This window comes from Callionymus lyra, chromosome 10, assembly GCF_982586985.1.
Source record: "Callionymus lyra chromosome 10, fCalLyr1.hap1.1, whole genome shotgun sequence".
In the NCBI taxonomy this organism is placed as follows: domain Eukaryota; kingdom Metazoa; phylum Chordata; class Actinopteri; order Syngnathiformes; family Callionymidae; genus Callionymus; species Callionymus lyra.
This window is the reverse complement of record NC_141827.1, coordinates 5,674,453-5,697,500: the sequence shown is the minus strand read 5'-3', so window position 1 is coordinate 5,697,500 and position 23,048 is coordinate 5,674,453. Positions and strand designations below refer to the sequence as shown.

The 23,048-nt window shown below is 37.3% G+C and overlaps 1 protein-coding gene across 2 annotated transcripts in view; it reads right to left on the bottom strand.

Moving 5' to 3' along the window:
• The window catches only part of arhgef10la (Rho guanine nucleotide exchange factor 10 like a), a 218,917-nt gene that overhangs the window by 102,495 nt on the left and 93,374 nt on the right, over window positions 1-23,048 (bottom strand). For both annotated transcript variants that reach the window (XM_087800820.1, XM_087800821.1), the window contains 3 exons: window positions 22,064-22,179; window positions 18,488-18,615; window positions 853-953 (listed from right to left, as the gene is read on the bottom strand). In XM_087800820.1, the coding sequence (XP_087656946.1) occupies window positions 853-953; window positions 18,488-18,615; window positions 22,064-22,179 (345 nt within the window). The remainder of the gene's footprint in view (window positions 1-852; window positions 954-18,487; window positions 18,616-22,063; window positions 22,180-23,048) is intronic.

Here is a 23,048-nt window from a genome sequence, read left to right as displayed (position 1 = left end):
GTATTTAAAATCCAGTAATACTTCTTCACATCTAGTTCAATATTTGAATATTGACCTTTTATAACTGAATAGTTGTAGTTTTTTTTAATGTTTTCAAATTTTATGAACATTTATTTTAATGTAAATTACAAAAAGTATGATATTAAATCACTTGAAACTTTCTCTCAGTTTAGTTTAGTGGAACATATTTACATATTTATGTTTGTCTTTAATGCAGTATTCACGCTGAGCCAATGTGTGTGTTTGTGTGAGTCGCTCTGTTTGTGGTCTGGATAGTTATCTAAGAAAATATGTTTCTTTAATTCAACTACAGCCGTAAAGGTAGCTCTGGTATTTATGGTGTTTATCTTAAGAGTTAACCGTCAAATAGTTGGTTTAATAATAATAATAATAATAGTTGGTTTTTCCTTGAATTTCTGGAACTCCTGTGTTGTTCTCAGTATTATCTTGATCTTTAAAGTATGTACTTTTTTGAGTATTGTTTTGATTGTTTAAGCGCTTTGTGACCCTGGTCTCGAAAAGCGCTATATAAATAAATATTACTTACTTACTTACTTACTTTAATAATACTATTATTCTGGGTCAGAACCTGACTCTCTCTTCTCTCCGAGGACATTTCTTCTTCCTCTAAACAGAGTAACTAATGTCAGGATTGTTTGACGACACGACGGGGATCTTAAAAAAAAAAAGAAAAAAAAGACCGTTTCCTCTTCACACAAACTTATCTCGACCCCGGCTCAGGTCATTAGCAAAGTTTTTCTTTGAGCAAATACTGACGACTTAAACTGCGGTTCCTGAATTTCCAGCGATTGCATCAGAGCGTCTGACATTGTAATAGAATCCAAAGCTTACTCTGAGCGATCTTAGCCAAGTGCAGACGGTTGACCCAGGAGATCTTGCTGAGCGGGCTGGGGGTGTTGAAGACCACCATGATGCTGACGGGACGTCCAGACCTGCACGGAGAGGACAACAGGGTCAGGCGGAGGATTTCGATGATTCAGGCGGCAACACCAATCTTAATGGCTCCAGACAGCTGCACTGCTTTGGCAGCGGAAGAAGAAGGAAAGTAATATTCTGTGGGAGTTCGGGACTCAGAGCTAGTTAGCCGTGTGAAAAGTGCTGATACACGGTAATTAAACAGATTTAGTTTGCAGTTATTTTCTCTCAATTATGTTCCACATGAAGAGTTCCGTCAGAAAAACATTGTGGGAAACTTTTTTTCTAAGCAGTTTGACGACAACTAAATGGATTTTCTATTAGCATTATATGTCAGCGGAAGAAACGGCTTCAGGGAGAAGAAAATAAATAAAAACAAAACAAAAATTCTGCATTTGACGTGAAAAAACTTGTTTAATTAACTTATTTCTTACATTTATTTACTTTATTTCTTATTTATAAATGATCTAACAAGATTTGTTTAGGGATTAAAAAATGATTATTTGGGGGAATTCACTTAAAAAATATCTGTTTTGCTCTTCATCAGGTGTTAGTCTAAATAGTAGCGACAAGTATCGTCATATATCACATTTTATTGGTATATATATGTACATATATTAGCAACCTAAGAAGGACTCAAATAACTATAAAAATAAATACAAATATATGGATATTACCAAGTAAATTACCTTCAGACACTTACATTTGAAATCCTTTGATGACAAAAAAAAATAATAATAATAATAATTTTTCATACTTTTGACCGATAAAACTTGTTTAATTCATTATTTTTTAATGTTTATCTATTTTGTTTCTTATGGGGATACAAAACATTTTATTTGTATATTAACAACCTAAAGTAGCACTCAGATAACTTTAAATAAATACAAAATATTGGAAATGACCAAGTAAATTACCTTCAGACATACATAAACAGAGATGAATTTTTCCTTTTCTCTCAATTATTTTCCCTGTGGTGGGTTCTGTCAGAAAACCATCGTGGCAAACTCTTTCTCTAAGCAGTTTAACGGCAACGAAATATATTTTCTATTAGCGTCAGCAGAAGAAACGGCTTCAAAAAACTAAAAGAATTTTCCTGCTTTTGACGTAAAAACTTGATTAATTCTTTTTTTTTTTACATGTATCGACGGCAAAAATAAAACCATAAATCCGCAGAAGCCTTGGTTTTACTTCATTATAGGGTTTGTTTTTAACTATTTTTCACTAGTTAACAGTTTGATATTTTGAGTAAACTTGACTGAACTCATCAAGGATCAAATCAAAGGATATCAATTTTTTTTTTTAAATAAGAGACATTTAAGGTAAGGTAAGGTAAGGTAAAACTTTATTGATCTCCTTCGGGAAATTGTTTTTTACCAATAGCCAGCAATTTTTCATAAACAATAAAAAATAATACATAAAAAATAAAATAAGAAGAAGAACATAAAGAGGAAGAACAAGATGACACAATCTAAGTCTAAAGATAAAGACAAAGAACATATGTCAAAGAAAAACAACAAAGACAAAGGATACAAAGACTAACATAGAACAGAACATCCAGATACTCTCACTCCACTCCTGCCCCCGAACTCAGAATTGTACAATTTAATAGCCCGAGGAGTGAATGAGTCCCTGAGTCTATTAGTGTTGCACCTGGGTAGGAGCATTCGTGCACTCATTCTGCTTCTCTGCTCACTGATGACAGTGTTCAGAGGATGACTGTCATCATCCATGATGGACAGTAGTTTGTTCAATGATCTCCTCTCAGCAACTGAGACATTTCAGAAAGTCCTAATTTGTACAACGGAAATTAAATCAGTGTTTATTTCTACTTCCTGTGCGGACGTACAGTATCTCTAGGTTTGCTCTCAGCACATGAAAGCACAAACTCATCTTCCCCCGAATCACTGGTGAAAACATGGATCCGAGCGAACCCGACAACAACCGGAGTCAAGACGTCCCCGAGGAGACGGAAGGAAGACTCTTGGTGACGCAGGTTTACTGAAGGCAAACACAAGGTGAAAGAATCAAAGTCGGGTTTTTTTTCACGTGTACTCGCTATTTTCAAGGACAAAAGAACAAGATCTGTAGAGAACACGATTCATCAATTCACGTCCCTAACACTCCCGAAAACTGGCTGAAAGAAAGAAAAATAACTTTTCCATTTCCAGTTCCTTTCAGACGTTCGGTCAAATTTTGTCGCCGTGTGCAGTTTTCACCAGACTTTGAAGCAGAAGATGGTGTTTTGTGATTCCGGGCTTTTGAGGCAGCGGGCGATCATCAGGCCGGCGACTGACAATAAAACAGCTCTTGGTGTTTCTTTCTTCTAGGTCTGGAACCGCCTGATCACTTATGGAAGGGATCTGGTGAGGATTTAAAGTGGTTCCCAGGAGTGACGCTCCTGCTGAAAACACTTCATTTCACTTCATAAACTCACTTAGAAGTCGACCAATGACTAGTTTCAACTCTTTCTTTTCTAATGTTTCCGGGTGAGTTTTTAACATTTTGTCGTGTTGAGGTTTGATATTTAAGTTTATTTTTTTCTTCCTCTTCGCCATCTCCCTCCCACCATGCCGTCTATACTTTCTTTAACACATTAATTTTTTTACATTTATACATTTAATTTCTTATTCATAAACGATCTTTAAAGGATCCAACAATATTTTTTTAGGGATAAAACAGGGAATATTTTTTTTTTTTTACAAAAAATATTTCCCTTTATGTCTGTTTTGCTCTTCATCAGGTGTTAGTCTAAATAATAGCATTTATTTAAAATATTAAATAGTAGCAAAAAGTATCTTCATATAAAACATTTTATTGGTATATTAACAACCTTAAGTAGGACTCGAATATCCATAAATAAATACAAAATTACAGATGTTAGCTAGTAATTTACCTTAAAAAAAAAAGATTAAAAAATCGTTTTCTTTCAATTATTTTACCTTTACCTTCAGACATTTAAAATTAAATTTTAAACCCTTGTGAAGAGTTCTGTCAGAAATACATTGTGGCAAACTTTTTCTTTAAGCTGTTGAACGGGAACCAAATAGATTTTCTATAAGCATTATACGTCAGCAGAAGAAATGGATTCATTGATAACAAAATAAAGAAGAAACTGTTTTGCTCTTCATCAGGTGTTAGTCTAAATAATAGCATTTATTGAAAAATGTTAAATAGTTGTAAAAAGTATCTTCATATAAAACATTTTATTGGTATATTAGCAACCTTTTGTAAACAAAAGAAAGAAAAAACTAAAATCATTTTTCATGCTTTTGACTCAGAAAACTTGTTTAATTAATATATGTTTTACATTTATCTATTTTATTTATTGTTTACAAATGATCCTTAAATTATTGTTTAGCGATTCAAAAGGGAATATTTTTTCTTTTACTGAAAATATTACTATATATATATCTGTTTTGCTCTTCATCAGGTGTTAGTCTAAATAATAGCATTTATTTAAAATGTTAAAAAGTAGCAAAAAGTATCGTCATATAAAACCTTTCATTTGTATATTAACAACCTTAAGTAGGAATCAAATAACTTAAAATTAATACAAAATATTGGATGTCATCAATAAATTACTTTCAGACATTAATTAAACAAAGAAAAAAAAAAATCTTTCAATTATTTTACCCGTGTCGAGTTCTGTCAGAAAAACATTTGGGCAAACTCATTCTCTAAACTGTTGAAGGGATTTGATTTTCTATAAGCATAATATGTCAGAAAGAAACGCCTTCATATATAACAAAAGAAAGAAAAACTAATTATTTTCCTTCTTTTTTTTTAAATGTTTAATTTTTTTTCGTTTATATATTTTATTTCTTATACATAAACAATTTTTAAATAACCCAACAAGATTTATTTTAGGGATTAAAAGCTGAATATTTTTTCTTTCACTGGACATATTTCCCTCTTTATCTTTTTGCTCTTCTTCAGGTGTTAGTCTAAATAACCGCATTTATTTAAAATGTTAAAAAGTAGCAAAAAGTATCGTCAACACATAATACATATATTAAAAAAATTTATTTTAAGGAGATATAAGAATAGCGATAATAGAAAATGACAGAGCTACTACCGGCTCAAATGTTGTTCAGAGGTCAGTAGGTGGCGCCATCAGCTTAAAAATGATGGTTCATTAGAACAGTTGTTCAAAACAAGGCAAAAATAGTGCCGAGACGCCATCTAGTGGACTCTGAAGATAATGCCAGCGCTTCATGAAGCTTCATCATCGTTGCTTCCTCATCTGTCCGAGCAACTCATTAAATCCTAAACTAAATGCTTGTTAATGGGAAACTCGGAGTAAAAAAAAACGTGAGCAGCTGCAGTTTAAAGTAACAAGATTAGAAAAAGTAATTTCCTCACCATCCATTTACCTGAATATTTGATTTGCTTTAATCACATTTCGCAGCCGGCCGGACCTCCGGCTACGTTCAAATATTTGACTTTGCTTTCAACTAAACTAACAAGGCCGATATTGCTGACCAGTGGAAAGCGAGACTGGCAGATTCAGCCTCGGGTTCCCAATGACTCAGCTCTTGGGGGTCCATTAGAGCAGAGGAGCTGCGCTGTCTGGACCGATCTGGTCTGATTCTGTCAGGACGGGCCAAGAATGAGACGTCTTCCCTAAAGTCCGGAGAATCTTTTCCCTCCTGCGCGGGAATAATGAGCCGCTGACTCATGATGATTTCCCGCCGTTTATTACGAGTCAGATTTATTATTCATTCGATGTAATTGCTCGGATTATTTTTTGGAGTTAAAAATGCATTTTATTGAGGCACAAGCTGGAGACATTTTTTCAAGAGGTATAAGTAAGTCAATTATATTTGTAGAGCGCTTTTCCAGACCAGGGTCACAAAGCGCTTAAACAATCAATACAATACTCAATAAAATATAAACTTAAAAGATCAAGATAATACCGAGACAAAGACAGGAGTCTCAGAGAATCAAGGAAAAGCACAAATAAGAAAGTATTTTCTCTCCTCTGGTCCTGAAGTTCAGGAACCATCAGTAGATTCTGATCCACAGACCTCAGAGCCCGAGCTGGGGTGTAAGTCTGGATCAGATCATTGATGGAAGGTCTGACCATGAATAGATCTGAAAGTAAGAACCAGAATTTTAAAATGATCCTGAAAGAAACTGGCAGCCAGTGAAGAGATTTAAGGATCGGAGAAATGTGAGTTCTTCTACTAGAGCAGCTCAGAATTCACGACAGATCCTTCTTGTTTAGACATGAAAATAAAATGTTACAATAGATTTTGTTTGTATCAAAAAATTTTAATTGTATTTTAATAAATCTAATCTTGAAATCTCCTGGATGGATAAGTGTGTTCAGTGCTATCTGCCGTTTAAAATATTATTATTGTTGTTGTTGTTTATTGGTGAGTGGAAGTAAGACTACAGCAGGAAGGAGAGGAAACTTTAGAAGGAACCACATCATGTAAAAGGCTGTTGATCCAAAAGGATAAAAAGAGAGGCTTAATATGAAGGTTCAAAGGAAAAATAAAAGATAATTCAACGCTGTAACTTTTTTAAATTGTTGTTTAGTTTACATACAAACATATATTTTACTTTTGACTTTACATACATGATACTTGTTTTTATTAACAACTAACTTAATTCACATCTTAATGATAACTGAGGGCGAGAGGATACAGTGAGTCCAGCAGCTTTTAAAACTGATGTTTGTTCATATTTTGGTTTGAAAACAAATGAAAGTAGTTACGACTTCGTCAAGAGTCATGTGGTCTGTAAATACTACAACACCAGAGTCAAGTACTGGACAATACTACACATATATACTTGTTACTACACTATCACAACACCAGAGTCAAGTACTCGACAATATTACACATATATACTTGTTACTACAGTATCACAACACCAGAGTCAAGTACTCCACAATACTACAAATATATCCTGGTTACTACACTATCACAACACCAGAGTCAAGTACTCGACCATACTACACATATATACTTGTTACTACACTATCACAACACCAGAGTCAAGTACTTGACAATACTACACATATATACTTGTTACTACACTATCACAACACCAGAGTCAAGTACTTGACAATACTACACATATATACTTGTTACTATACTATCACGATACCAGAGTCAAGTACTGGACAATACTACACATATATACTTGTTACTACACTATCACAACACCAGAGTCAACTACTAGACAATACTACAAATATATATTTGTTACTACACTATCACAACACCACAGTCAAGTACTTGACAATACTACACATATATACTTGTTACTACACTATCACAACACCAGAGTCAAATACTGGACAATACTACACATATATACTTGTTACTACACTATCACAACACCAGAGTCAAGTACTGGACAATACAACACATATATACTTGTTACTACACTATCACAACACCAGAGTCAAGTACTGGACAATACTATAAATATATCCTTGTTACTACACTATCATAACACCAGAGTCAAGTACTGGACAATACTATAAATATATCCTTGTTACTACACTATCATAACACCAGAGTCAAGTACTCGACCATACTACACATATATACTTGTTACTACACTATCACAACACCAGAGTCAAGTACTTGACAATACTACACATATATACTTGTTACTACACTATCACAACACCAGAGTCAAGTACTTGACAATACTACACATATATACTTGTTACTATACTATCACGATACCAGAGTCAAGTACTGGACAATACTACACATATATACTTGTTACTACACTATCACAACACCAGAGTCAACTACTAGACAATACTACAAATATATATTTGTTACTACACTATCACAACACCAGAGTGAAGTACTTGACAATACTACACATATATACTTGTTACTACACTATCACAACACCAGAGTCAAATACTTGACAATACTACACATATATACTTGTTACTACACTATCACAACACCAGAGTCAAGTACTGGACAATACTACACATATATACTTGTTACTACACTATCACAACACCAGAGTCAAGTACTGGACAATACTATAAATATATCCTTGTTACTACACTATCACAACACCAGAGTCAAGTACTGGACAATACTATAAATATATCCTTCTTACTACACTATCATAACACCAGAGTCAAGTTCTCGACGATACTACAAATATATCCTTGTTACTACAGTATCACAACACCAGAGTCAAGTACTGGACAATACTACACATATATACTTGTTACTACACTATCACAACACCAGAGTCAAGTACTGGACAATACTATAAATATATCCTTGTTACTACACTATCACAACACCAGAGTCAAGTACTGGACAATACTATAAATATATCCTTCTTACTACACTATCATAACACCAGAGTCAAGTTCTCGACGATACTACAAATATATCCTTGTTACTACAGTATCACAACACCAGAGTCAAGTACTGGACAATACTACACATATATACTTGTTACTACACTATCACAACACCAGAGTCAAGTTCTCGACGATACTACAAATATATCCTTGTTACTACAGTATCACAACACCAGAGTCAAGTACTGGACAATACTACACATATATATACTTGTTACTACACTATCACTATATATCACACCATATAGTATCGTGATATGTATATTATCGCCAGATTTTTGTTCGTACAAAGTCATAGAATTAAAATTAAAAGGATTTTTTTTCAGGACGTAACCTCCAATAAACTTTCTTACTTTAATGATTTAGGCTTTTCTTCTTACATTGTATTTCTCAGTCCTGGATTAATGCTTCTTTTTTTCCATCATTCAAACGCCGGATTAAACTTTATTTCCGCGGTTAAAGTCAAACAATCTGGTGGATCCTGAAATAGCAGCTCCCTCTGAGGAAAGAGAAGCTGCTCATCAGACATTCAGATGTCATTAGAAAGGTAATTGAGCGGCCAACGTCTCACAGCCTGAGAGTTCTGTTCCTGCCAGAAGCCCGGATGCCCAGCGAAGATTCATGTCGACCCTTCGCCAGGACGAGGCGAGAGTAAGATCTCAAAAAATTCCCTGACATGTTGGGAGACGCTGTTTAAACGAGATCCGCCGCAGACGAGGCGTGACAGATGTTCCAGTCAGATGTTCCCATGTCTTCTTTTTTTTGGAAGAAATTAGGATTTATCGGAACACGTTTTCCTCGTCGGCGCCGGTGCTGACTGACAGCCGCAGTGCAGGTGAGGAACGCCGGCGGGGGAGGAGGGATGGAAGGGGGGAGAGGGGAGAGTATTGGGGGGGAAGAAGATGGAGGATGGAGGAGGATGGAGGAGGGGGGGGGTCCCGGACGGCTGATTTATGGGAGCGGGTCAACGCCGAAGCACTTGTGTGACACTAATGCACAAGGACAGGACAGATGAAGGAGCGAGAAGCTGAGTGGCGGCTCGTCATCCTCTTCTCCTTCACTTCACCTCCAAAAAAAAACCCGCCGGAGAAGCGAAAAGTCGGCTCCTCTGCTCCTGTTTCCATGGCGATAGGATATCACAAGTTAAACATTTTGAGAGCTTTCTCGGCGACGCAGAGTCGAGTCTTCGAGAACGACCGACGCGTCGGCGAGGGAATCAAACCTCTTGATTTTTTTTTCCCAGAGATCTGTATTCCCGAAGCTGACGTGGACACCAGCTGGAGGTAACAACCAGGCGAGACCCGTCTGAGGAAGGTTCCTCTGAAGATCGTGGAGATCCATGAGGGTCGTCTCATGAAACCAGATGCTTCGAAAATCATATTTTATTATCACTTTCTTTGTGACTAAAGTGTCGCTCGTCCTGAAGCAGGTGATATAATCCGAGTAAGAATGTCTCGGATTCAATCGGAATTTCAATGACACCCTTGAAAATACGTCCAGATACGAAGTGTTAGTAAAGAAGATGTTTTATCTTCAGCGGTTTCTTAACAACTGACTCAAAAAGAAAAGCAAGTTAAACAATAATAATGGTTTCGGTATTTAGTGTGTTATAGGGTGATAGGATGAAGAGTAACAGAACATGTTTAACGACTTAAAAGTAAGTAAGTAATATTTATTTATATAGCGCTTTTCCAGACCAGGGTCACAAAGCGCTTTAACAATCAAAACAATACTCAAAAAAGTACATCATTTAAAGATCAAGATAATACTGAGAACAACACAGGAGTTCGAGAAAATCAAGGAAAAGCCTGAACAAATAGAAACGTCTTAAGATGTTTCTTAAAGGAGTCAGTAGATCATCAAGCGCAAAGAGAGAGAAGATCGTTCCAAAGCTTAGGAGCAACAGCCTGAAAAGATTATATATATATATATATATATATATATATATATATATATATATATATATATATATATATATATATATATATAAAAAGACCATCTTACTGGAGACCTTGGCTCCTGTAAAGGCACAGTGTCTTGTCAACCTCAGAGCTGATGTTATATTCTGAGATGTAACAGGAAGGTAAGTGTCTTTAAACACATTTAGAAAATCATTAATACATTTGTTTCAGTGTATGTTTATTTGTTTACGCATTGTGTGAATTTGTTTACAGATTTTTAAATTTGTTTCAGTTTTTGTACTTTTCTTTTTTTCTTTAAAATTTTTTTTAACATATTTTTAAATTAGTTTCAGATTGTGTAAATTTGTTTCAGTTTTTGCACATAATTGCACATATTTTATACATTTGTTTATAGATTTTGTGCATTTATTTACAGATTTTGTACTTTTGTTTCAGTGTTTGTAAAAAAAATGTATAGATTGTATTCATTTATTGACATATTTTATACATTTGTTTACAGATTTTGTAAATTTGTTTATAGATTTTGTTCATTTGTTTACATATTGTGTACATTTGTTTAGATATTGTGTACATTTATTTGTAGATTTTGTACATTTGTTTACAGATTGTGTACATTTGTTTAGAGATTGTGTACATTTGTTTAGATATTGTGTACATTTGTTTACAGATTGTGTACATTTGTTTAGATATTGTGTACATTTGTTTAGATATTGTGTACATTTGTTTAGATATTGTGTACATTTATTTGTAGATTTTGTACATTTGTTTACAGATTGCTTACATTTATTGACCGATTGTGTACATTTGTTTACAGATTGTGTATATTTGTTTACAGATTTCACGCCTCTTTAGGTTTTGTACATTTATTTTCAGTGTTTTTTGTCCGGAATTATTCATTTTTTTTCGAATGTCTGAAAAGTTGTTTCAAGATTTGGAAAATGTGTTTTGGGATTTTTAACTTAGTAAAAAAAAAGTTTGTTTAAGAGTTAACAAAATTGTTTTGGATAAACAATTCTGTAAATCAGCAACTATAGGATGAACCTACATTTAGGATTTTCTAAAGATTTTTTTTTTTCTAAGGGTTAAGATGAAAGAAGTATCACCACTATTAGTATTTAGTATTTACCATTATCTTGATTTTTATGTCATGGCACAAATACTTTATCACATATGTGGAACTTTCTAAAAAGTTTAAGTTTTAGTAAAAATAATGACCCAACAATGTTGGATATATATTCCCTATGACTGAATTCATACATGTACAATAATGTGATAGAATCACATGTGTATAAAAAACAAAAACATAAATAAAACAGGAAGCTCTTGTGTTTGAATGCGTCCCTGGATAGAAGTGTCTTGGTGAAGGAATGTTTGTCTCAAGTTATTTTAGAGCAGATTGTGTAAGTCGTCTAAAAATAAAGAAGTGAATGAATAAAGTTTTCAATACACAAGAGTGTCAATAAAGAAAGCAGTTCCTATGAGACCTCTGAGTCTCAGCATGTTGTTGAGAAACCTTCTCTCGACACGTCTCAGACCTCCGAGTACCAACTGAACAAGCTGTGAACGAATCACGTCTTTATTTGTTATTATTTTCCTGCAAGGATTCAACCCTTTAAGAAGAGACTCGTATTGATTGAGCACAACTTTCGGCTCAAAGGCAAATCATTCCACTTGATGGGACTATTTGGATTTTCCCCCTTTTCATCTATTTGTGTCCCTGAGTCCTTGTATTGACTTTGTCTGCGACAGTGTCACCACCTCTGGTGCATTTTTATCTCTGCTGTTGTCTGTCCGGCTCAACCTTAAGAGACACGAATCCTCCCTGTGCTGTCAGCCAATCACGTCGCAGAGTCAAGCCTTGAGTTTCATTCATTTTATAGAGAAATTGAAATACCTTTGAACCTAGTTTACCTTTTTTTTCTTCGCACTTATTCATTCAAGAAGCAAAATTGTTGAATTGCTTCAAAAAAAAAGGGGAAATAAAAGACAAAACCTTGTGATTATCAATTAATAAATCAATATTAATATAGTCATGCCGTGGCCCCCCAAGCACCATTAGCCTTTGGCCGGGGGCCCCATTTGCCAAACACAGCCGTTGCTTCAAAATAGAAAAAGAATCATATTCTTTTCAAGTGTAGTTACTTTTATTCGCATTTCAATATGTATTATCTGGTTAGCATTTCAGGCAATCGTGGACTTTCTTTTCTCTGTTTGGCTACTAATCCATACTTGATATTTACAGCCTCGTATTTCATAATTTTAGAGAGTAATGAGACCTTTCTGGAAAAGGACTCTTTCACGGCATGACTTTGATCCTTTTACTGTCAAAAAAAACCATCCATTAAATGCTAGCTAGCTAGCCAACAGCTACTTGGTAATGATCCAGACAGCTATCTGAATGCAACATCGTGACAGGAAACTTGAGAATAGGAAGATCAGTTTGTGTCTTAATCTTCTGGGAAAACGATTAAACCATTACAGAAAACCTTTTTTTTTTTAAACCGTAAATGTACAATAGAGTTGTACTGCAGTGGACAACAATCATTTTCAAATCTGTTCTCTTAATGATCTTAGCATTCAATTTTGTTAGCTTGCTGCTTATCGTGCAAGCTATTATTTAATCATTTTAAATTAAAAATATCAAAATATTTGATGGCTATTATCCATTTATTAAAGCGACTATACGTTCGTTCAGAATTGTCGTTTCTGGCCAGCGTGTGTGTCAGAAAAGTAGTTTTATTTAATATCCATTGCGCCATTGCCAAATACAGCATGAACATTTATTTTCAAAAGCGGAAAAAAGGCTTGTTTGTATTCCTTTCTTTCTGTTTCCAAGGTGAATTAAGAAGATATATCAGTACTTGGCTTGATAGTTATACTGCACAAGTCATGACTGTTCAAACTGAAAAAAATTGAACGACAGAAAACAGTTTTTTAAACCTTAAACGGACAACATCGATTTCAATAGCCATTTTCTTAAAGATCTTCGCAACTGTCTTTAGAGTTCTACTGCATCAACTGTTCAAAATTAAAGAAAAAACGACATTAAATCAACCATTATAGAAATCTATTTCAACCATAAATAGACAACGATTATTTTAACAGCAGTTTTCTTAACAATCTCAACATTAGCTTCGTTAGCTTGCCGACCAAATGTGTTGCCATAAAGTCTGCGAAGTCATGTTAGCTTAGCATGTTTCCGTCTTAAACAAACAAGTCTCTTCCAATGTCACACAAGGATGCGCCGGCGGACATCTTTGCGGATGATATCTAACAAGTGAATTTATCTCACGCCGGTGCAGCTCATGCAGCAGAGCTGCAGCCGTTGCGGTGAAGAAGAGGACGTTAATGAACTGCTGTCACACGTAGGTCGAAGCCTTTGAGGCCTCGGTCGGGATTCTCTCCACGTACTCGCTCTGTTTGCTCTGCGGAGGCTGTGAAGTGCTGCCTGACTGCAGAGCGACGCTCGCGGCCAGACGGGGGCCGGGGCCACGAAGTACAGTAGGGACCCTCCATGTCGCCCCGCGGTGTGTTGTTGTCGTTTAGCTGATGTTGTCAGAGGTTTCTAAAGAAACTTAAAAAAACGTTAGCGTGTGTTTAAGCGCGAAGTCTTTGATTTCCACAGCGGCACCTGAGGTGAGATCGGTGTGTGACTGGGAACCATGACCAACCAACTGTTAGATTGCGATTACATACATTATCTCGAGTCGCTTTCACGCTTTGAAGATGCTTCACGTCGTCATGTTCGCCCGAAGTTCAACTTGACACACGCCAGGCATACATGAATGTTTCAGGGACATGACTCTATTTAAGTCCCTCTAGTTTGCAGCATATTATTTAGCTCTGGTGGAAATGTTTGATTCCCAGAGGCAGTATTTCTTAAGATTATCAAGCCAAAAGTTCAAAGATGATTCTTCAAATCAGTATATTTTCTTCGAATTTGCCGAAAAAGGAAAGAGTAGTAAAGTTAAAAGCTATTCCGAAAGAATCAAAGCTATTAAGAGCTTCTTAAGTAGTTCATGGTCTTCATAAGATTTGATTCTATGGTTAAGTTTATAGATTTCCTAATATAGTTTTTCCTAGTATATATATATAGTTTTCCTGTGCCCATTATCACAAAAAGTACTTTTTCAACCAACTCGTCCACATCTTCCTTGTTCAGATTCTCTGAGAATGTTCTGGAATCACCTAAAATTAGACTCTACTCACCCACATGTCGACCGAGGGTTGAGATTATTTTCAGAGTAATCTGTTCTATTTTTAACGTTTTACATAAATGTTTGTTAATTTTAATGTAGCGACTGATTGCTCAGTTGACTTCGTCTTCATCTTTGTCCAAAAAGACACTTAAAAACATCCAAATACCTTCATACTGCTCGTCTGTGATGTCCATCTTTTGTTAAGCGTTTTAAGTCAACTTTCTACACTGGAAGTGCTCGCAGTATTTACCCAGAGTACTTCCTGTCTGTGTAGGATGTTGGCCTAGCAACATCCCCAAAAACATACTTCAAATATAGACTTATTGCAGTTTTTTTGGAGGTTTAAATACAAGGGGTACAGTACAGATGAGCAGTATTGAGGAATTTGGATGTTTTTAAGTGTCTTTTTGGACGAAGGTGAAGACAAAGACAACAGAGCTCCAGTCGCTACATTAAAATGAACAAACATGTTTGTCTATAACTCTAAAAAGGAACAGATTACTCTGAAAATAATATAATCTAACATAAGTGGACATGAGGGTGAGTAGAAAATGAGTACATTTTGGGTGAACTATCACTTCAAGGTTAAGTAGGATCTTCTCTAAAGAGACTTTTATAATCTTAAGGCAAGTTTTCTGTTCATTATAAATCCTGGAATACGATATAAAAGTGGGTCTAATTGACTTAGACTCCAAGACATATGGGTCTCTCTTGGACTTTGGCCCGGGTTTCACTCCCTCCACACCAAACCGACTCCTAGAACCATTTGGTTTGGATTTTCTGGAAATATCAACACACATCTAAGCTCATCTCGACACCCATTAACACGGGAAGCGCTTCCTAATTGTAAGCCATAGGAGTCGGGGGGTGGGAGGGGGTTGGGGGTCTCCACGGCGGCACGGCTGTTGATGACATTATCAAATGAATTGAGTCAAGAAGGTACCCTCGAAAGGGAATTTGCGGACTCACTTGCGAGCGCGACATCTGGCCCCATCAAACATCTGAGTAAGCAGATTGGCCCTACAGGTCTGCTGTGACAGCCGACAAGGAAGCAGGGAGATGTGGGAGAAGTGATCCGCGCTGCTCTGCTGCTCAATCTGTCACTTTGGCTCGGCTGGCACAGCTAGACTCTCGCTGGCTCTGAAGCATTAAGCCCAGTCTTGTGACTGCCGCTGCCCTGCCGGCACCCGGCCAAGGCTTTCATGAGCGAGGTTGATCATCGCTCGCTTTCTTCCTCCGAGTCTGCGTCGACTCTCCCAGCTGGATTCTGGCCTTTTTCCCTACAACCTTTTTTTTTTATTTTATTTTTTTTCGGGCTCCCCTGCCTCTCTCTTATCCTTTCAAAGTGGGATCCGTGATAATCTAGCATCATTGCTATTCCCAGCTCATGTTTAAGAAGCAGGACGCTCTTCTTGCTCTGTTTGCTTTCTTTAAGTGGTCACTCAAGACTCGAGGACTCCTTTGACGTCCACTTCGGAATCATCGTTGAATCTATTGTAGTTTGTAAAAAAGTGATGTTGACATCATTTCAGACATGTTATTGTGACGAAGAAAACTCTGTAACTAAACAATGAGCTGAGATCGAGAAAACCCACGATAGTCTCAGAGTCCTGTAAATCCACGTACTAAGGAGAATCTACCGTATTTTCCAGACTATAAGTCGCAGTTTTTGTCATAGTTTGTCCGGGGGTGCGACTTATACTCTGGAGTGACTTATGTGTGAAATTATTAACACATCATTATATTTCACATGTTATTTTCACACTAAACAGCAAGAGGGCGCTCTAGGCCTGTGTTGATAATTTCGATGTAGAAGAGGAAGATCTTCTACCTCCGGAGTTAGCGGAGTTGTTTAAAAGTCACACAGAGGATGACATTTTATTGGATTTGAGTTATTTGGAGTTATATGGATGGTTTGGTAAACTTCTTAGCATGTTATTTATGCTATAGTTCTCTGAATAACTCTTAATATGTTATGTTAACATACCAGGTTCTCAGTTGTATCATGTAACGTAACATACCGTACAATTATTCAGCCTGTTGTTGCCTCTATTCTATTTTTATTTTAAATGGCCTTTCAAGATGACATGTCTGTTCTTGGTGTTGGATTTTATCAAATTAATTTCCCCCAAAGATGCGACTTATAGTCCAGTGCGATTTATATATGTTTTTACTTCTTTATTATGCATTTTATGGCTGGAGCGACTTGTACTCCGGAGCGACTTATAGTCCGGAAAATACGGTACTGGTCCAGGATGGAGCTACTAAACTGGTCACTGAATGCATTGACGGGACCTTCACGTCCGGCTACACCCTGGACAGTTGGGGAAAAATGGAGGGTCTTATGCCATTGGATGTCGAGGACATATTCTCATTCATGACAATTGGAATGATCGTCCTGGGATTTTGGGATCTTCAATCTGTATCTGAAAACAAGGAAGTTCGCAGCCGTGCAAACTTCTCAGAGTGCTGTGGTCGGGATGTTCTCTGACATCTCCAAACGTCCTGAGATCGTGACGTGGAATGCGAGCGAACGTAGACAAAATTCGTGAGGATTTGGCGAAAATCATTAATCATAAAAAAAAAAAACATATTTACAAGAGTTTTTATGAACAGCATCAGATTATACTTCTTTTGAACGGCAAGTTTGTCCTTCAGAATGAGAGATGAAAAAAAAGATTCAACCCATTTCTTTTGTCGACCATAAATGTGCTTTTGAAAATGATTCAATAGGCGAATACTTACATTATATCTACTGTACATGCATTTGTGGCGTGGCCTTGTTGAATACTGGATTACCATCGGAAAATTTGAAGCGTACCGCGTGTCGCTAAGCAACATAAGTCGCAGCTACCAAGGTCACGTTATGTTTCTTTAGAACTTTTGGCTTCAAGTTCAGAAAGGAAAAGAAGCGAAAGTGTCTACAAAGCAATTATTACACTTGAATATTCAACAGAAATAAAGATTTCAAATCCCTTAAAAGAGCTGAAAATTCTCAAGTTACATTGCCTGTTGCTATACAACCTTCAGGTTGTCACGCTTTAAACCATAAAATACTGCACTTTATTTTTACTCATCATTACATAAATGAATGCAGACCAGCAAAAATGTATTGTCGCTCTTAAGAAGCATTTTTTGTTTATCCCTAAAACTAATCCTTTCAGCACCTGAAGAAGAGCCACTCAAATCTCACTGTGTGTAATTCACCCTTTAGACGAGCAAATGATACTGGAAATATCAACCAGACTTATTTATATTGTTTTCAAGGAGGCAACACAGCTGACAAGAGAGTGACTGAGCTCTGTTTAAATAATTCAAAGGCTACTGAATACAAACAGTAAAGCATCTGGAATGCTTTGAAATGTGCTTAACACAGACATAAACAAAGGGTGTTACGCCGGATTCGGGATTTCCTCTGCGAGTAGGTCTGAAACTTGGGTTGTGGTTAAAATAGGGACCAGAACAGAACAGAAACGTATGACAGTGGTGTTAATGGCTACATATGAAACAGACGTTTACAATTTGAAACTGAAACTGGCAATGCAACGATCCGGAATCGGGTATCAGTCCTATTAGTCCACGAAAAGTATGGAATGGATGAAATAGGTCGGAGCTACATATCCAATGTTGGCAATGTTTTTCTATGTTTGCGCTAACGTCACATCACTAATAAGCATCTAAAGAAACATCCCTTTGGGACACACCATTAGTTTTATAGCGACATAAGACCCTTGACAGGTCGATTCTAAGACTTTTCTCAGATACGACGTATGACGCAACATATTCATGGCATTGTGTTTTCTAAAGCAGCGATGACATTTTAATGAATATAATTATAGCCTCATCACTAAAATGTAAATAGTATAAAAGACCACTGGATTCAACAAAAGCGGTCGCGCAGGATCGACAAATACTTTAGCAATTCCCCCATAAGTTTAACTCCCTTTCCACTCAAAACATCAGCTGCCGTCGTCTTCTCCGCGAGGCTCATGCATTTATGCGCTCACATCTCAGAACCCGACGACGGATCGACTTTGAGCCGCATTTGTATTTGTGATGGTACTCACTTGTCTGGCCTGCCGGGCACCTGCAGGCGTAAGCGACATTTGTTAGCACTCTGGATCTGTTCTTCTTTAATTCGGATGAGCCGCTGCAGAGCCAAACACCAGTCCTGGGCCACGGTGGTGTTCAGGTTCTTTGAGGGGGGAGAGAAAACACACACAGTCAAGTCTGAGCCAGAACAGATACACAGTGAGTGACACAAACATCGCTGCGCCAAAGTGCTAATTGTTGTATCAAGAAGATCCAGAGTCAGCGTATTCACACACGATTGTGCAACAACATGGTCTTAAAAGAGGGATTATATAGGCCTTAAATATTTCCTTTTAACCCAGAATTTGTTTCTCTTTTTAGGTAGTATTATGCAAGATGGATTGTTCTGGAAACTACTTCAGTACTTCTTATGACAACACCGTCTCTGACCCACTGCGGTTTGGTGGTCACATGACTACAGACTATTTGGGCGGGTAGTCTCGTCTTTTTCTGCAGCAGCTTCAGCAAGGAGGCCTCGACTTTCTTCTTACAAGCTACATCGTCTAACTCTTTTTTGGGGAACCCCAACGCGTTCCCAGTCCAGCTGATAGTCACTTCAGCATGTCCTGGGTCTACCTTGTGGTCTCTTACCAGTGGGACATACCATTCTCACCCTGTCTATAAGAGAGAGCCCAGCCACCCTTCGAAGAAAACTAATTGTCGACCCCTTGTACCTTGGATCTGGTTCACTACCCACCGTTCATGACCATAGGTGAGGGTAGAGACGTAGATCAACGGGTATACAGGGAGCTTTCTCTTTTGGCTTAGCTCTCTTGACCTCCACGTTTGGTGCAATATTACTGCAGATGTCGTCCCAATTACTTCTGTCAATCTCACGCTCCATTCTTCCCTCACTCATGAACAAGAATACAAGAAACTCTTCCACTTGGGGCAGGATCTCAACCCCAACCCGGAAAAGGCTCCCCACCATGTTCCGTCTGAGAACCATGGACTTGGATTTGGAGGTGCCAATTCTCATCCCTGCCTCTTTACACTGAAGGTCACGGTATTATGAGGCCAACAGGACCACGTAACCCTCAAGAAGCAGGGGCCAGATCCCAAGCCCACTGACCCTCGACACCATGGCTACACCTAGAAATTCTGTCCGTAAAAGTTACGAACAGAATCAGTGACAAACAGTTGGCCTGACGGAGTCCAACCCACACTTAACAATGGCTATGTGGACCAGGATCTGACTGCCCCCGTACAAAGAACAGACAGACCCTTAACAGGGTGTCATGTAGCCCAAAACAAAACAAATCATTACATAGAATATGAACTAAAAATCACTTGTTGTCTACTCACCGTCATGTTGATTTAAGGTTCGGATTATTAATATTATTATGTAGTATTATGGTAGGTTCTTATAAGAGAAACTTGAATTTGGGGTGAACTGTCACTTTAAGAATTGGTGTTTACTACAGAACGCTGCTGAAATAATAATCATAATAATCAAATTGAAAGCATTATTACTGGATGGCGAGAGAGGAAAGTAAAAAGAACATGGAGGCGGATTTGGTGCCAGGCTACTTTTGCCACTCCTGATGGAGAGTGATCTTATTAAAGGCAGGTAAAGGGGGTGTTGTTAGTGTGAGAGGCTCTCTGCTCTTACGAATACATCCCCCCGTTGTCTCACCAACCTTCCCCTCCATGGCTATAAGCCAGAAATGCTCTAATATGAAACGCCACATGGAGCCACTTTCTCTTTGTAACTTTCTTGCACTTCCAGCGAGTGCGTCCGAGGGAACATGTCATTCCCGGCGCTGAGAAAGCCTGACTTGGTATTACCCGGAGAAGATGAGACCAGGTGACAAAAACATCAGCTGTTCTCGGGAGCGGCATCTTTGTTCGTTCTTAATCCTGTCGAGATAATAATATGAACCTGTCGAGATAATAACATGCAGCTGTCGTAGATTAGGTTTTCCCAATAGAAAACGTGCATTTCCAGGAGAAAATGCAGTGAGAATGATGAATCTGCTGAATCTGTGAACTGAAATGATTGAAAGTATCGGTATTCAAAGTAAAAATGAGTGCATTTAAGAATGTTAAGATACTCTTGAATGCTACCATCTTCTTAAATGCTAAGATCTTCCTTAATGCTACCATCCTCTTAAATGCTACCATCTTCTTAAATGCTAAGATCTTCCTTAATGCTACCATCTTCTTAAATGCTAAGATCTTCCTTAATGCTACCAACTTCTTAAATGATAAGAGATTCTTAAATGCTACCATCTTCTTAAATGCTAAAATCTTCTTAGAGGCTACCATCTTCTTAAATGCTACCATCTTCCTAAATGCTATCATCTCCTTAAATGCTACCATCTCCTTAAATGCCACCATCTTCCTAAATGCTACCATCTTCTTAAATGCTGCCATCTTCTTAAATTCTATGATCTTCTTAAATGCTACCATCCTCTTAAAGGCTACCAGCTTCTTAAATGCTACCATCTTCCTAAAAGCTACTATCTTCTTAAATGCTACCATCTTCTTAAATGCTAAGATCTTCTTAAATACTAAGATTTTCTTAAATGCTGTAATCCTCTTAAAGGCTACGATCTTCTTAAATGCTACCAACTTCTTAAATGCTACCATCTTCTTAAATGCTACCATCTTCTTAAATGGTAAGATCTTCTTAAATACTAACAATTTCTTAAATGCTACCAACTTCTTAAATGCTACCATCTTCTTAATATTCCTCTTAAGATCATGTGAAATATGTGTTTCCTAGAGTGAAGGAGTAAAAAGATCTTTCACTAAAAAAGAAAATGTAAGATGTAGTTGATCCACTTTCGACAGCTATATTAGTGACCAAATGCTCCCAAATCAACGTCAGTGACATTAATATCCTCGACTTTTACAAACAAACTAACAACTAAAAAAACTAACAATGATCAATGAAGATAACACGTTTTTTCTTTTTTTTATGAATTACACGTCATTTTTAACATACATCTGCTTAAATGAGTTGATCATACTACTATGAATAATATATAAAACAACATTAAACTCACCCTTTTGCATTTAAGCACAAAAAAAAAAAAAAACGCCTCAACTTTTACTGCCCTGAAGGTCATACATAAATGATGCATTCAAGGGCGTATGAATTGTATAAGTAGGTGAGAAATCCTACTATAATCCCAAGGTTTTCCAACAACATCAACAACCCTGAGGTAATTTAACATACAAAGTAAACAGACGTCATTGAACTAACTTATGAAGACGTTACACCAAGGTCCACTAAGAGCTTCTTATGAAGCTTCTTTGGATTGATCTTAAGGTTCTCCTGAGATGGCAGTTAAGACCTCGTCTGTATCTTATCCGAACCCTTCTTAAAAGCCTTCTTACGTCCCTTAGAACAAATCAAATCATCAAATCTAGGGAACCCGATCGATATCGGGCTTACGGGGGGTTATTTTATTTGAGCTTAATACATGTTTTGTGACGAATTCCACTTCAACTCTGTAGCCCGACTCCACAGGACTGAGTCGATATAGTCTTTGTTATTCGCCGCCACGAGTCCAGCGGTACAGAAGCGTCGGCTGTGTTTGTACCTGATACATTCCCTGCAGCGTGCCCACCAGAAGAGTGACCTCCTCCACCACTGAGAGGTCGTGTTGAAGTTCCTGGAGCTCCTGGTAGAGACGTGGAGGACCCAGGGCAGCTTTTCCTGGAAGAAGAACGAAAGACTCCATTTGTATTACACCATGTATAAGTGGAGGCAAGAAAGAGAGAAGAAGGATGTCTGCGAGTGTGATATAAGCATGTAAAAGCATACACAGAAATGAATTGAAATCCCACGCAGTTCCTTCCTCACGGTCAGAACTATGGAGGAAATAAATTCCACTTTAGGGCACGGCAGGTCGAGCCTTTGTAACCAGCTCAAAAGAAAATCAAGACGGCCTCAAACGCTTGTGTAACTCAGTCTTTTAAAAGTTTATAAATGTACAGTCAAGAAGTTTAGTGCACGACACGGTCAACGTGAGTCAGAGGAGAAACATGAGTCGTCTAATATTCACTTTCAACTCAGCATTTATTCATCTGTACTCCTGAAAATGAGAGTCAACCCATAAGTCAGGGTTTTTACTTTTCAGCCCACTCTGCTGCGATTGGTCAGACATCAAGGTTAGTCACCGCGCATCACCTATCCCGGAGGTCTCCACCTCCAAGGGACTCGTTGTATAAACAAAGCAGGCGTGAATACAGCTGTCTGGAGGAAGAGTGAAGCCGTTATTGTGTCATAATGGACTCTCGTAACCTCTCGTTCGCCCACTTTCTCGAACTTTTTTAAAGTAATAAGTTGAAAACATGGTCATGATGAGAGACTTACTGCATCTTGGAGAAGAAGATTCAACATTTACTACATGTCAGAAGGGTTGGGTTTTCACATAAGTTGACCTTTATACAATGTCATCAAGAGACATCATTTATATCGCCGGTGTCAAACTCAATCATACAAGGGCCGAAAATATTTAACTAAACGTATATTTACTACAGTGTCCTTGAGAGTAAGATTCTGATTGCATTATCATTTTCAAT